The following is a 14,498-nucleotide window of genomic DNA, read 5'->3' on the forward strand; positions in this document are numbered from 1 at the left end:
CTGTTCTCCCATGAAATGGTTTCCTATCGAAGCAGTTTCTGTATCAATCACACAATAGCCAGAATGGTACAGGGTTATACTATATCACACAATAACTGCATTCAAAAAGCATCAGAAAAAAATGACTTTTATAGCAGCAAATGCTGTAGCTAAAAGCCTAAAACAAATCACTAAACTGCACTAATTTGTAAGCTTTGAGGTTTGAGGAACTTCCTGGCAGCTAAGAGAAAGGCAGAGCTTGCAATCAACTGTCCTCTTGAGCACAACAAGATTTTCAAGAAAAGAAACCCGCTGATATAGTCTCCTCAATTAACTCTGCAAAAAATGCCCAAGCAATACCCGGAGGGAGCTCAAGGCAAAAATCAGGCCAAATATCACATTTAACTATCAATCTTACCAAGGCCAGTGATTGTTAATCAGCCTGGGGGAAAATAAAGCAGTACGCTTGACAGTGGTTATTTTTTTTTATAAGCACATGCTTCCTATTTTACATGGGGGAACATAACTACTTCTGCAGAATATCTAGTCGAGCCATGTCTTCATTTTTACAGGTCACTAATTATGAATGTGCTTAAAATATCCTACTCGTCCAAAAATAAATTATACCAGAGACAGTCCTCAGTATGGGCATTTTGATTCTAAAAAGAAAAAAAAAACCAAAATTATAAATCATATCTTCCTTTTCCAGGTTAGAAAACTATGATATAAAGTGCTGACATTAGCTACCTATATATATATATAGATTTATGTTTCTCGGGCAAAACTCTAGAATTTATCACCCAATCTGCATTTCAAATATCGACTATTTGAGATGTCTCATCCATGGCACAAGATGACCCAGGTAAATTGCATGACTTCATCACAGCAGGTATAAACACACGTATATTAATATAAGTTAATAATACATATAAGAATATATACATTTATTTTTATAAACACTTCATATTTGATTTCAAATTCAGCCACCAGTAACTATATTGCACTTACTTAAATTTTATGAGTTTCAGATTTCTCAACGATCTCATTCAAAGATTAGAGTATGACGTAATGTATATAAAATTCTTAGTAGAAGGTGTGGCACATAGGAGGCACTTGAAAAACAGCAATTATTCCATGAAAAAAATTACAATATCCTATGTTTGATTATTTTTCAATGATAGGTGGAAAAAGAGGGCAGATAACCCAAGTTAACTGAATTTGGTTTACAGATATACAGAATCCACACTTGAAGACATATATGTCTGATGCTCAAAATTCCCACTTATAAAAAGAGTTAAGACCAGTATAAAGACCTGGCTCACAGAGCAGGAGGGATGGTCTTCTAAGTATGCAGGTGACACTGGGCTTCAAGAGTATACATCACAGGACTTCCTAGGTGGCGCAGTGGGTAAGAATCCACCTGCCAATGCAGGGGACACAGGTTCGATCCCTGCCCCAGGAAGATACCACATGCTGCGGAGCAACTAAGCCTGTGCGCCACAACTATCGAGCCTGCGCTCTAGAGCCCGTGAGCCACAACTATTGAGCTCATGTGCTGCAACTACTGAAGCCCTCGCGCCTAGAGCCCGTGCTCTGAAACAAGAGAGTCAACCGCAATGAGAAGCCAGTGCACCACAATGAAGAGTAGCCCCTGCTCACCGCAACTAGAGAAAGCCCGTGTGCAGCAACAAAGACCCAACACAGCCAATAAAATAAATTAATTAATTAATTTTAAAAAAAAGAGAATACATCACTACACTGCAGGTAAAATAAACTTCACTTGTGTTGCTCTTATGCATCTGAGAAACATTTGTCTTCTCTCAATTGCAAAAATATAGAAGGAACAAAAGTAATGTGAGTTTCTGAAGGTAATGTTTCAAATTGGTACACAATACCAACATGAATTATCACAAAAGATACTTTAAAACAAAATGAACCTTAGATGAGAGACTGCGTGCCCTGCTCTCAACACTGAATCAGAGTCAGCTTTGCAAGGGAAGCAAGAAAGCCATCCAATTCCTCATCCACACAGACAGTTAATATATATGAATATATATTTTAGAGTATATACATATACACTATATACACAAATATATATATGTGTAGTTTATGTGTGAACAGATAGATACCTTCTTTACACTTTCTCTGAAACTAGAGAGGTGATTAAACTTAAAAGTTTCAAAGTACTTCTTTGGATAAGTAAGCTTAGAGAGGTAAGGCATTAACAAGTGAGTTTTCAATGATGACAGAAAATTAAAAACTTAAATGCTTTTTGAAGTATCAACCAAAATCATATAATCATAACAGAGTACAAGAGTAAATTAGGAAAGTTTGGTGTACAAAAAGAAAATTTTTAAATGCTAATAAGAGCTGTAAAAGAAGAAATCAATAAAGTGTAAATCTTACTCTTCAAAAAAAAAAAAAGGTAAATTAAGAACTCACAGGAAGCGGGAAAAGGCCAATTTTAACCCCAGCTGCTGCAACTGGAGGAATGATTGTTAGTGAAAGACAGAAAATCATCAGAGGATAAGTAGCCTCTGAGTAAAAAGGCTGGGGCCCACGGAGAATCATTCTTGTCTTAGGTAAAGAGGGGGACGTTTCTAAACCCCAGTCTCAACAGCATTGCAGGGAATGGTCAGAATGGAAGAGAGCTGCGCCTCCTTAGGCAATTATACTTAAATGAACCTACACATGACAAAGTAAGAACAAAATTAGCCCCAGATTGAGGTTTGATTAATTGTGGACTAAGACTGAAACTTTAATATTAATACAGCAGCTCCGTACAAAGAAAGGGTACAGGTAGCATAGTCCAGGGTGAAACATGAACCAAATGAAAAATGTAAGTGAATAAAAGAATGAGGGGAGAATCCCAGCAATGGTATAGAACAAGCTGTGAAGAATGAACAAGTATAGAACCAGGATAAAAACAATAAGTAAACAACTGCTTGATAATAACTTCACTAATTCTGAAATACTACCAAGATGAGACTGACAGCTTGAAAATGACATCCCAGTGAAACCTGCGCGTCACAGGGTCTATTGTGCATGTATATGCTTAAGGTGACATGCTTAGCAAAGCCAACCTTGTTCATCCCACGTAAAGGGGAGAATTATTCCCAACTAATAATTTTGTGATCTGTTTAAAGTCTCAAGTAAGGATGACCTTTTGGTTTGGTCACAGAAGTACCTGACCAATATTCCCAACCAATATCTAGCTGATATTCTGACACTCAGAAAACTAATGAATTTCTCCCATATAGTTAGTTAAATGAATAGGTATTCTTGAGGCGAATTACCGTTCACCCTCAAAAAGTAGAAAATAAGGGTTTACCAAGGATAATTAAAACCCATTATATATAAAAATGCTTTCTTATGTATGTAGCTGTTACAGTTTAATGGTGAATAAGGCCCCCCTTTCAATTAATTCTATACTTTTCTTTTAATGATTAGGTGACTAGGTGGGAAACTAATTTTGGCCCTATATGATAAACTTGTGACAGCCCCACTTAATGATTTATTCTCATTTTCTCTGGTTTTATTTTTAAATGATCAATGGTTTGTATTCTTACAAATATATCCCTATTTGTATCATTTTTATATACTGCTATTTTTCAATTAGCCTCAAAATGGCAGGGTATTGAGTCTATTCTCGCTCCTTGATACAAAGGCAAGATTTATACATATATTTGAACACACACATATATAAAAATACGATCATAAGGTTTAGGTGACACTAATCGTCTCTGGAGTCCTTAAATGAGGGGGGATACCAGCTCCCCACCCCCACCATTAAGGACCAATAGGAGAAATTCCAGGGTTATGTGGATTGAGAGGAGACTAGCCTAGGAGCAATACCAGCCACATGTACATACACGATGCAATATCAAATGGCATTTTCAGGCACATACTAATATTATATACACTGTTTAAAAATATACCACTCGCGTTACTTTCTGCTAGATGGACAGACGGGAAATATTTTTCCAGAAAAATAACTTGCTCTCTGTTACTTCCAAGCCCCTTACTCTGTTCTAAGAGCCAAATGGCATGCCTACCAAGAGGTGCAATTTGCTGGCCCACCTGAGTGTACTTTTTCGAGACGGTAAAGGACGCTCGCTATACCCTCTCCCTCTACTCCAGATATAAACATGCAGCCATACTTTTGTATTCTTGCTGTTATTTACATTTTCTCCATGTAACAGCCCACTTTCCTAAGAGTTTATCAGATACAGAAACTGAGGGATAAAAAGATTAAGATTTTTTTTTTGCCTGCGGTCATGGAGCGGAGCAGCAGGTAAACAAGAAGAAAGCCCAAGTTCCCCAACAGTTTTCAACCACATCATGCTGCCTTACACAAGAATAAAAAAAACAATAATGAAAGCGCATACCTCTCTTTTCATAAAGGCAACACATTCCCCTCGGTGGCTGTACATCTGTAAAGAACAACATGATGTTTTAAGTCATTCTAGACCCACAGTCCACTGCTTCTAAGTAGCGGGCACTCTAAAAAGGCTTTGAAAAGTCTTTAACTTCAACTCCAGAAGAAGCTGCAATGTAAGTTCAAAGCTTCCCAAGTTTGCGTAGAATTGGAGAGGGTTCAGTATCTTACAGGAATGTTAGAGACAGCTGTCTTATCTTTTGATGAGCAGGTCAGGTGGCTCCACGCTGAATACACATAAACCTAGGAACTTGGTAGACATAAATATCTGAACAAGTTCTGGAGTATCACACAGTAAAATTTATTTTGCAGACTTACAGACTTTGGGGCAGAGGGATTTACCTTAGGTTAAAGGACGGATACATCGTTCTAGTCGGGACAAACTTTGGCAAAACTGCTTAGGCTTAATACTGAACACGTGTTGCAGGGTTATTTTCCTTTCTGCCCCATAATTCCTGCAGCTGGGATCCATGCTATAGCATCGTCCTTTCCTCCCTCTTTACCTATATTATGTCAACCCACTTTCAAGACTCAAATCATGATGTACCAGCTTTTTCAAGTTTCCTCCAACTATGGTAGCTATCAATGCTCTCTTTCATCTTGGCACAAATATCTGTGTATTTCTCATAGCCTTGTTTTGTTTGTTTTTCCATTTGGCGTTATCTTCTCAATTAACTAGAAAACTCTTTGAGTTCACAGCCCTTACTACATAGCTACATGTTTAATCCACAGAAGTTATATATTAATTTGCTGACTGAAGTTACCAGAACCTACCCACCATCTGCCCAGAATCTGTGTACAGTTCCTACTGGTCACAATCTCTGAAAAGTCACATATCTTCCTCAGAGTTTTCTATCCTTAGGAGACTCATGGGCCTGGACCAAATTCACAGCTCCACTCAGAAATAACAGAAAGAATGCCCCAATGTTTAATCTGTGCCTGTCTCTCCTTAAGTACAATCAACTGGCATGTAGGATAATCTGGTCCACTGGGACCATAGGCTCTATTTAAGAATTCCTCCTCTGTCCCTTTCAGGAGACCAGAAAAATCTCCCTGAAGATGGCAGTCAAATCAGTCAAATGGCCCACATTTTTTTTCTTCCTGTTTGACACACATGAACAAAGTTCTATTTACTTAAGAAAAAAAACAGTTTGCTGTTTTGCTATTACTTAAAGGACAGATAGATTTTTTCTAAAGGCCTTTTCAGGCCAGCATTTGATTTTCTACTCACTTCTTTGAGATTTCAATGCCCTCTGTGCTATCCATTAGGACTGCGGGAGGCCTAGCTATGGACCAACGCTTCCTCTTTCAGACATATATGTTTCCCTTTCCACAGACCCACTCCATTATTTTTATCCCTCCCACTCTCATTACAGCAAAACAGGACAAGAAATACGCTGCTTGCAGATCCGGTAACATGTCGCATATTTGACCTCATCTACCAGCCACACAATAGTCCTTGATATAGTTTTGACTGGGAACAAGAAACTGATGTCTCCTATTTTTATGTAAAGTTGTAGAGGTAGCATACTAAAAGAAAGAAAGAATAAGCTATGTCACAACTTCTAATAGCTTTGCTCCTACCATGATATGTCTTTAACTGAAAATTTATAGTAAACGTGCAACAGCCGAAAAAAAATGCTCCTAATATTTGAAATCCTTTTCTGTGATTGTGAACTCCTGGGGAATGTATGATTTGGATTCTGAAATGGAAATCATCTTTCTTACTGAATTCAATCAATTACATCAATGGGAAAGGAAATAAAGTGTTTTAAAACACAAGATTAGAAATAGTATCTTCGAAATAGTATCTTGGCATAGTATCTTGGAAAGGTAGTAAGAAACCAATATAAAAGAGCTTAACTAGGATCAGTTCAAGGTGGTATAGTTAAGAAAAAAATGGAATTGTACTGGTATAAAATGGGAAATAACGAAGTGCACGCCCCAATAATGGAGATGAGGGATTTTATTTAGTAAGGTGACACAAAAATATCCATCCAGTGAATGAGCCTGGATTGTGGAAAAAAAGAGTTGTGAAATTTCTTTCTGCAGCGAAATCTCACAAATAGGACAGGACCACCATCTGACTAGCATACTGTAAAGCCATAGTGTCATAAATTAGTGAGATGATTTAACGCCATTGTAAAGTCTCTTCTTACTTGCAACTTTATGATTTTACAGGGCTAAAAGTTTATTAATTGGATTTGAACATAAAAATAGAATACAGTACTCTATGAATGAAATCATTTATTCAGTCTGCTCTAAGTAATATATTTACATTGACAGTCACTGAAGCAAAGAAATGAAATTTCATTTTGAGGGACTATTCAGTTCATGGCAATTACAGTGAAGCTAAAAACGTTCCCCCTATTCATACTTGAAATGCATTCAATATAATAGTCTGCTTGTCCTTCCGAAATAGCCAAAAGGGAAAGTGAGATCTTCCCCAATTCAACTGGGAGCTGATAGCACATTCCTTTAGTTCACTGCAGCTGCCAAGAGCTCGGATCCAGGACAAGGCGGGTATAACTGGCTCTTTGCCTTTAACTTGGTGGGTTGCAAGCCATTAGCCCCACTCTTCCAAGACTCTTCCCAAAGCATGAGGACCAGGCTGGAGAACACGACTGATGAATTATCTCTGTAGTTGAAAGGCAACCCAAGATCACAGTTCCTAACACCGTCTTCAGACTTCAGACCTAAACTGAACCCATAGGCTTATGCCATTAGTTGCATCCCATGAGCCCTACCTCAATCACATTAAAACAGTACATTTTAAAAGAATATAGAGCACATTTTTTTCAGAAAAGTTTGCTTGTACCCTATTTCTCAAAATAGGTTTAAGGTGGTTTGCCTTACAAAACAAAACTAATTTTACAGTATCAATAAGAAGAGTTGGTATCAGAGACAATAAAATTGAGCCAAGATCATGAAGATTATGAAAAATGCCTTCCTTGAATTTCTTTTATGACATCTATTCACCAGAATTGCTTTACCTCTAAACTTTTTAACCTCTGATTCTTAATTGTCAGCACCCTTGCACCTTCACTGATTTGTTCTCTAGAAAATGATTCCTTAGGCTTGATGTTCAACCTGCTCTATCTAAAAATACTCAATAGCCCACTCAGGGGCTTCCCAGGGACAAACAGGACATGAGCAAGTAACACTGCATAAAACAATCTACTCATTTGATATGTGAATTCTTAGTAACACAACCAGTAAGGACAACCTTGAATGCACAAAAATCATCTCAAGATACAAAGGACAGTCCACTTTTCCTTGTGATGGTGACCAAGGTGGTGATGATCAAGGTGGGGTGTGTGTGTGTGTGTGTGTTCTCACATGCACAAAAGGACAGTGAGGTGAGAAGTGGGAAGAGAGAATGTTAAAGCTAATTGTATATGACAGAGCTTTAGATTTACCTTTTTTTAGCAACACTTATTAAAGTCATCTCCCCCCTCCTCCCACAAGCTGACACCCTAAATATGTGTTCAGTCAAAAGCAGTATCTGATCACAGGGTTTCTCCAAACTCAAACAGGACAAAAATCATAATTCAGTGCACCTTGGGATAACTTTGCAAGAGGATGGCAACATCCTGGGACTGGATGTAATGGTCAACTGACCTCCCAGAGCACCCTTATCCCTTTGGGTTGATCTGTACATTTAGATTCAACCCACTGACAGTCTGAAATATCTCCAAGATCCTTCTTGTCAACCTTATCCCCTGGTTCTCAATTACACCAAGTCTTTTCTGTCAGCTATTGCCTGGGGTGTCATTCTTAAAATTTATGAGATTAATTGATATTCCTGGAATTGAGAGAATATAGCTTGCTAATTTGTCACACACATGTGTTGAGAAACTTATTCTATTTATTGCTTCTAAAGCATCCTGCAAGCTATTCATGAGTAGTAAATTAATTATTTTAGGACACCAAGTCATTGGTTGATTTGTTTCCCATTAACACCTATTCAGACAGACTTTTATTTTGTTTTTCAATTGCAGTGGGGATTTGCCCTGTGCTAATGCAGTTACAATCTTTTATTAGCCTCCTCCAAAATTAAAGGTATAATAGGTCAGAAGTAAAAATACAGTGTGTGGCAATGGAGCAGTTTTTTACTTTTTAATCAAAACAACTGTGAAGTTTACAGGAGATATGATTCTCAAAATTATGTAATTATCAGAGCAGGTTCCCTAAAAACACAGTTAAACATCCACAGAATAACTTACAAAGGAAACTTTCAAAACAAGAAAAATACTTTGGATCACTCAGCTCTAAGTATTGCAGTAGCATACACCTAGCTGGGATTTACACTGTGACCCTTGATGCTATGTTTAATCAGTTTTCCTAAACCTAATGCAATGGGTTTGGTGCAACAAAATTAACAATGCCAAAAATGGATACCAGTTCACTGTTCCTTAATGACTTTTTGGTTTTCAGTGATGTTTAATACAGTAAAAAGAAAATTAAAATAAAACTGTAAAATTCCAAGATTATTTTGAGAAAAAAAAGTTTAAGTACAAATAACTTTTTAAAACTCAAGAAGGGAGAATAACCTAACTTAGGAAAACTGATTTTAAAAACTACACAGGGAATTCCCCGGCAGTCCAGTGGTTAGGACTCTGTGCTTTCACTGCCATGGCCCAGGGTTCAATCCCTACTTGGGGAACTAAGGTCCCACAAGCCTCACAGCATGGCCAAAGAAAATTTATTAGAAGATATTTAAAAAATAAAAACTACACAAATATAGATGTCAACACGGAAAAATGCCATTTTTTGAAAATGGCATTTTTAATGATTTCAGAATCATTGGTGGAGGGTAGACAGGCTGATACACATCAAAGGATAATCTCCCTTACCCAAATGCTACACATACACAAATCTCAGCCACTGTGCAGTAAGTCTGCTAGGCAATATTCCCAGACAAATGACAACACGTCCCTAGGTCTATAGCAGAAACTTTTATACTTAAGTAGTACACATGGCACCAAGCGGATCCAACACAAACAGCAAGGTTACAGTAATGCAAGACAATAAAATCTATGCATTAAAAACAATACTCTCAATTACTTTTAAAAAATCTGAATTTCCTGCTCAGAATTTTCCAGGCTAGCAGTAGAAGAGTGAAGGGCTGACGAGCTATTTCAAAGAAGAAAGATTACAATGATATATTTCTAAATCATGTAATTAGTTTTAGGCTACAATGAAGTGATTTTTGCCTGAAATACCTATAAAATAATTGTATTTCCTCTTGAACTTAGCTACTAGAAGACCATGTTAAGAAATAATACTTTGTGTGTAGCATGGATGGTTTTACATATGACAAACACAGGCAAACAAAAGGAAACAGGGATATAGACGTTCATGCTAGCAAAGTTCCTATCTAGATCTTTGAAGTCTCTGTTTATAATTGCCCTGCTTTTTTTTTTTAATTAATCATTTTCCAGACTCCTCATGTAAAATGTTCAAAATACACTTTATAATCTTATATTAACTCATATCTATGTCCTTCTTACACTTAATCAATATTTTGTACCTAAATAAAAATAAAATCTCTTCCCCATAAATGCTCCCACAAATAAAAATAAAATTACTTCAGGTTAAGAAAGGTCATGGTTTACAAAGTCAAAGCGATGAAATATGAAGTTTTACCAGTGAGTCTCAGACTGTAGCTCGCATCCTAATCATCACCTGAGATGAAAAACACAGAACATGGGTCCCACATTCTGAATTTCTGACTTAGAAAGCCTGGGAGGGGTCAGAGAATGTGCATTATTAACAAGTTCCCAGGTGATGCTGATGCTGAAGGTTAGGGATTCCCACTCTGAAACTCTAACGCCTGCAATATGTAAGACATATTTGAAAAGTAATATATAAATATATTTTTTCACTCACTAATAGCTAATAGCTACGGCATTTATAACGACTAGAGATGCTGACTAATTTTCAAACAAAGCCAATTCTATTCCTAGCTAAGTGACTAATAACCACATCAATATTTAAAAAAAGGAAGAAAGAAAGAAAGACCACCACCTTCATCACAATGATCAGCTCAGCAGCAGAAATGCCTCCTCCCTTACTGTTAAACAGCACTCGCACAGGACTGTTTTGATGCAAATGTTCTCTACTTGTCTCCACTCCTACATCTTACACTTTTCTACTGCCCAACATGAGACTTGCCAGGACAAACAATCTGAATGACAAAAAGGGACCAGAAAAATAGAACCCTGCCATTCTAATCCAGACAGTTCCAGAACACCCCCTACCCCCACCCGATTTTTCTCACTTCTCATTATCTCCTACACACACACACATATTAAAAAAACAAAACAAAAACAAGTTTTATTTGGGCTAATCTGAACCAATGGGGGAGAAATAAAGACTTGGACGAGCAGAATTCAGACTCTCTCATGCTAGGGAACAGCTCGCTGAGAAGGTTCTATCTTATCTGCAGCATACCTCCATCCCTAGAATCCCAGCCACTCAGCTGCTGGACACCAGAGTCCAGCAGAAGTAAAAAAGAGCACTCAGTGAATCCCTGCTCTGTTCAAGGGCCCACCTCCGGCCATCAGCCAAGCGGGGTAAGACCTCTGAGGAGTTTCGGCATCTCTCTCCGTCACACACCAGAAGCAGCAACACCACCACCACCAAGAGAGCTCTCTTTCATTTGGGAAAAAGGGAGTGAGAAAAGAGGGTACATTAAGCTGCTTAGAGGCGGGGGAAGTGAAGCTCTCTTGGCCAGAGCCAAGGTGGGGTAAGTAGGAAGACAAGAAAGGGGAGTGGCCGATGAAGCGCGGCAGAGACCAGTGCTCGGCCCTCCTGACCCTCTCCCCAGCACCGCTCGGCCCTGGACCGGACACCGCGGAGAGAGGAAAAGGCTGGGTCGCATCTCCCGCCTCGGTTCCCAAACACCTGCCCACTGCGCACTTCACGTTCCCAGACAGTTTGAGGACTCAAGGTCCCCTTGCATCCGCGCCCACTCTTAAGTCATTTCCAGGGTCTGTTCTCCCACAAACACGCAGGCCCTTTGCCGGGGCAGCCGGCTGCCTAGCACGGCAGCGCTGGGGTCCGAACCCCGAGGCAGACCAAAGGCGAGGGGCCAAATTTCCAGCACCCATTTTCTCTGGATGTTGGCCCTAGCCTGGGAGCTGAGGGTGAGTCTCGGCCTACCGTCCCCCCAAGGGCTGTTCTCCTAACCTTCCCACCACACCTCGAGAACACAAAAGTTATTTTTCCTGTGTAGCACTGCCTTCTTATCCCAGGAGAAGACGCACATTTCAGCCAATGCCTGAGGATGGGGGTGTGTGTGTGGGGGGGGTATCTTTCAGTCCCAAAAACCAAGGGTGCCAACTGCTGTCAGGCGAAGGAACCTAGATTTGCTCCTGAGGACTTAAACACATCCGAATTAACAAGCTCGCCCTTCTCTCGGTCCTAACCCGCCCGGCCCTGGGTCTCCCGGAGAACTGAGATTGTGCTCCTGCCCCGGAACCGAGATGCGCGGACTTGGCCGTCCGTTCATTCATTCATGCACTTGCTCTTCCATTCACATCAACACGTCCCTTGACTGTGTCTGGACCGAGAATCCTGCCTGCTATTTTCCCCTCCCCGAGTCAGTGCTCATGGCAACGGCGGGTGCAGAACGCACCTCGACTGTCAACCCACTTCCTGAGCCGGAAAATCAAGGCAAGCAGGTATTCAACTCCCCCAGCCCTCCCCCCACAAAAAGGAAAAGGTGGAAAAGGGACGATTGGGGGGGGGGCAGGGAGGAATGGGGAGCCCACCGGGGTCACATTCGAAGCTTCCCCTCGCAGGAAACCGCCGCACCGACACCAAGGCATGCAAGGCGCCAGAACATTATTAAATCAAAGACTGCTAGAGCTCGGGCCCCCAGAGGGGATCAAAGGAGCGCACAGCCACCGATTCGCACCGGTGCGGGGCTGCCGGCTCGACCCAACTCCGAGCCCGAGCCGAGGGGCTGGGAGAGCGGCTCTCAGCCCAACCCGCAGCGCGCTCGCTGCCTGCTTATCGCTCCCAGTAACGTGATGAAGTGTAAATCAAAAGCCACGCCGGGAGGGGCCCCGGAACGGCGCGAGTCGTGCATCTCCGCGCACCAGCCTATCTTACCTAAGAATCACAAGGTCACGATAGCGTCGCGATTCCACTCACCGTACACTCCTTGGCCAGAGATCCCCTCCAGGAGGACTGTCAGCAGCCACACGAGACCGTACACTAAATCCATCTTCACGTGAACAGGAGCATATCCAGCCCAGGGGGGACGCGGCGGGACCTCCTGGAGGCCGGCGGCCAGCCGGGCGCGCTCCGCTCGCGCCCCAGCCGCGCAGAGGTGCCCGGGAACCGCTCGCGGAGGAGGGAAGCGCCGTCCGTCCGTCCTCCCCCGGCGGCGGCGGCCGTGAGCGGAGCGCAGGAGCCCCGCACACCCCACACTCATGCACACACACACACACTCCCACAACACGATGCCCTGACACGGACTCACACGCACGCCGCACTCACTCTGGGCGCCGGGGAGGAGCAGGGGGCGTGATGGGGCGCGGGGCCGCGGGGCGAACTGTTCTCCCGGGGAGCGGGCTCGAGTCTCCGCAGCGGCGGCGGCGCGCTGGGCTGGCGGCGGGTGCGGGCGAGGGGCCGGGTGCGCCGAGCGGTGCGCGCCTGGCGCGGGCGGCCGGGGAGCAGGAAGTGGCCTCCGACTCGGGCCCCGAGCAGGGGCTTCCTCGCTTGCGTTCGCCTTTACAAAGTAACTCGCGAAGGTCCCCGGAGGAGCGTCAAGCGGCGGCAGCGGCCCGCCCGCCCGCAGTCCGGAGCCCCCAGCCCTGCTGTCTTGCCTTCCCCCATTCCATCAGTTGCCATTGCAACGCCAATCCTGTTACACGACACAGGCTCGCATCGCCGAGCGAGGAGAGAAGGAAGAGGAGGAGGAGGAGGAAGAGGAGGAGTGGGGCCAGGGGCACGGGGGTGGGGAGGAAGGGAAGGCACGAGGGGGGAGAAGGAGGAGAGGGACCGGCAGGGCGCAGAGGGTGCGTCTGGAGCGTTCTCGGGCACCAGCCTCAGCCGCCGCCGCCGCCGTTCTCCAAAAGAGCCTTCGGCGCCACGCCAGCGAAGAGCGGGCTCAGGCCGGCCGCACCAGTTCCAGGAGCCGAGAGCCGAGTCCAGGCACCGCCACTTGCAAGAGAGGGAGGATGCCGAGCAGAGACCGGATGGCACACGTCTACGCGCGCCCGCCGGCACCGCGCGCGTCCTCTGGGCTTCCGCGCTGCCCCCGCCAGGCGGAGGGGTGGGGGCGGTCGGGACAGGCGGGAGTTGAGAGGAGGGAGCCGCGGAAGGGCTTCCCCGCCCGGGCTAACGTGGTGCTGGCATCCGGAGATGACCGCGGGAGCGGCCGCCCGAGGAGGACCCCGGCTGCGGCAGAGGCGCCGCGGCCGCGCGGCTGAGCGCCGAGGGCTCGACGCGGGCCGGAACCCCTGGGTGTGCGCGGGGGTGCGCGCCGCGGAGGCGGACAGCAGGAGGAGGAGAGGAGGGCCAAGCCGGGAGCGGGCCGCCGGGCCGCCGGCGAGGAAGGCTGTGTGTGGTCACGTTGTGCGCTACGTGCCGAGAGCGCGAGCTGCTAGCCGCAGCCGGGCGACGTCAAAGCCGGCTGCGCGGCTCAGCCGCCCTCCTGCGCGCCGCCCCTGCCGCCTCTGCGCCTCCTCAGCGCTGCCTTCCTGGGCCGGCCGAGCGGCTCGTCGGGATGGACAGCGCCGAGAGGCTCGGCGAGGCCGACGGCCTCCGGCCTCCAGCCTGCCCCGCCGGCCCCCCGCCCCCCACCTCGCGGAGCCGCGCCGCCGTGGACAGCGGTTCTCGTTTCCGAAGCCGCTGTTTGCGTTCGCTCGCGGAAGGGCCGGCTACCCCCTTAGACCCCGGGTAATTACAGGACGCGCCATCCCCTCCCCGCCTCCCAGGGTCTCCCAGGACCTGTTCTGCTTGACTAGAGGGCAGAACAGGCCACAGCGCTTGGAAAAGGCACCATGTCTTCCCCAGTTCTGTCCTTTTACATGGAAATACGGTCATCACAGCAATGAAGGCTCTA

At 44.4% G+C, this 14,498-nt stretch overlaps 1 protein-coding gene across 1 annotated transcript in view; it reads right to left on the minus strand.

The window, feature by feature from the left end:
* MDGA2 (MAM domain containing glycosylphosphatidylinositol anchor 2) overlaps positions 1–12,863 on the minus strand; it is a 777,847-nt gene extending 764,984 nt beyond the window's left edge. The window contains exon 1 of the mRNA XM_057722267.1: positions 12,581–12,863. Within this exon, the coding sequence (XP_057578250.1) occupies positions 12,581–12,863 (283 nt within the window). The remainder of the gene's footprint in view (positions 1–12,580) is intronic.
* Between the last annotated feature and the right edge of the window lie 1,635 nt (positions 12,864–14,498).

Source organism: Hippopotamus amphibius, chromosome 2 (assembly GCF_030028045.1).
Source record: "Hippopotamus amphibius kiboko isolate mHipAmp2 chromosome 2, mHipAmp2.hap2, whole genome shotgun sequence".
Lineage (NCBI taxonomy): Eukaryota > Metazoa > Chordata > Mammalia > Artiodactyla > Hippopotamidae > Hippopotamus > Hippopotamus amphibius.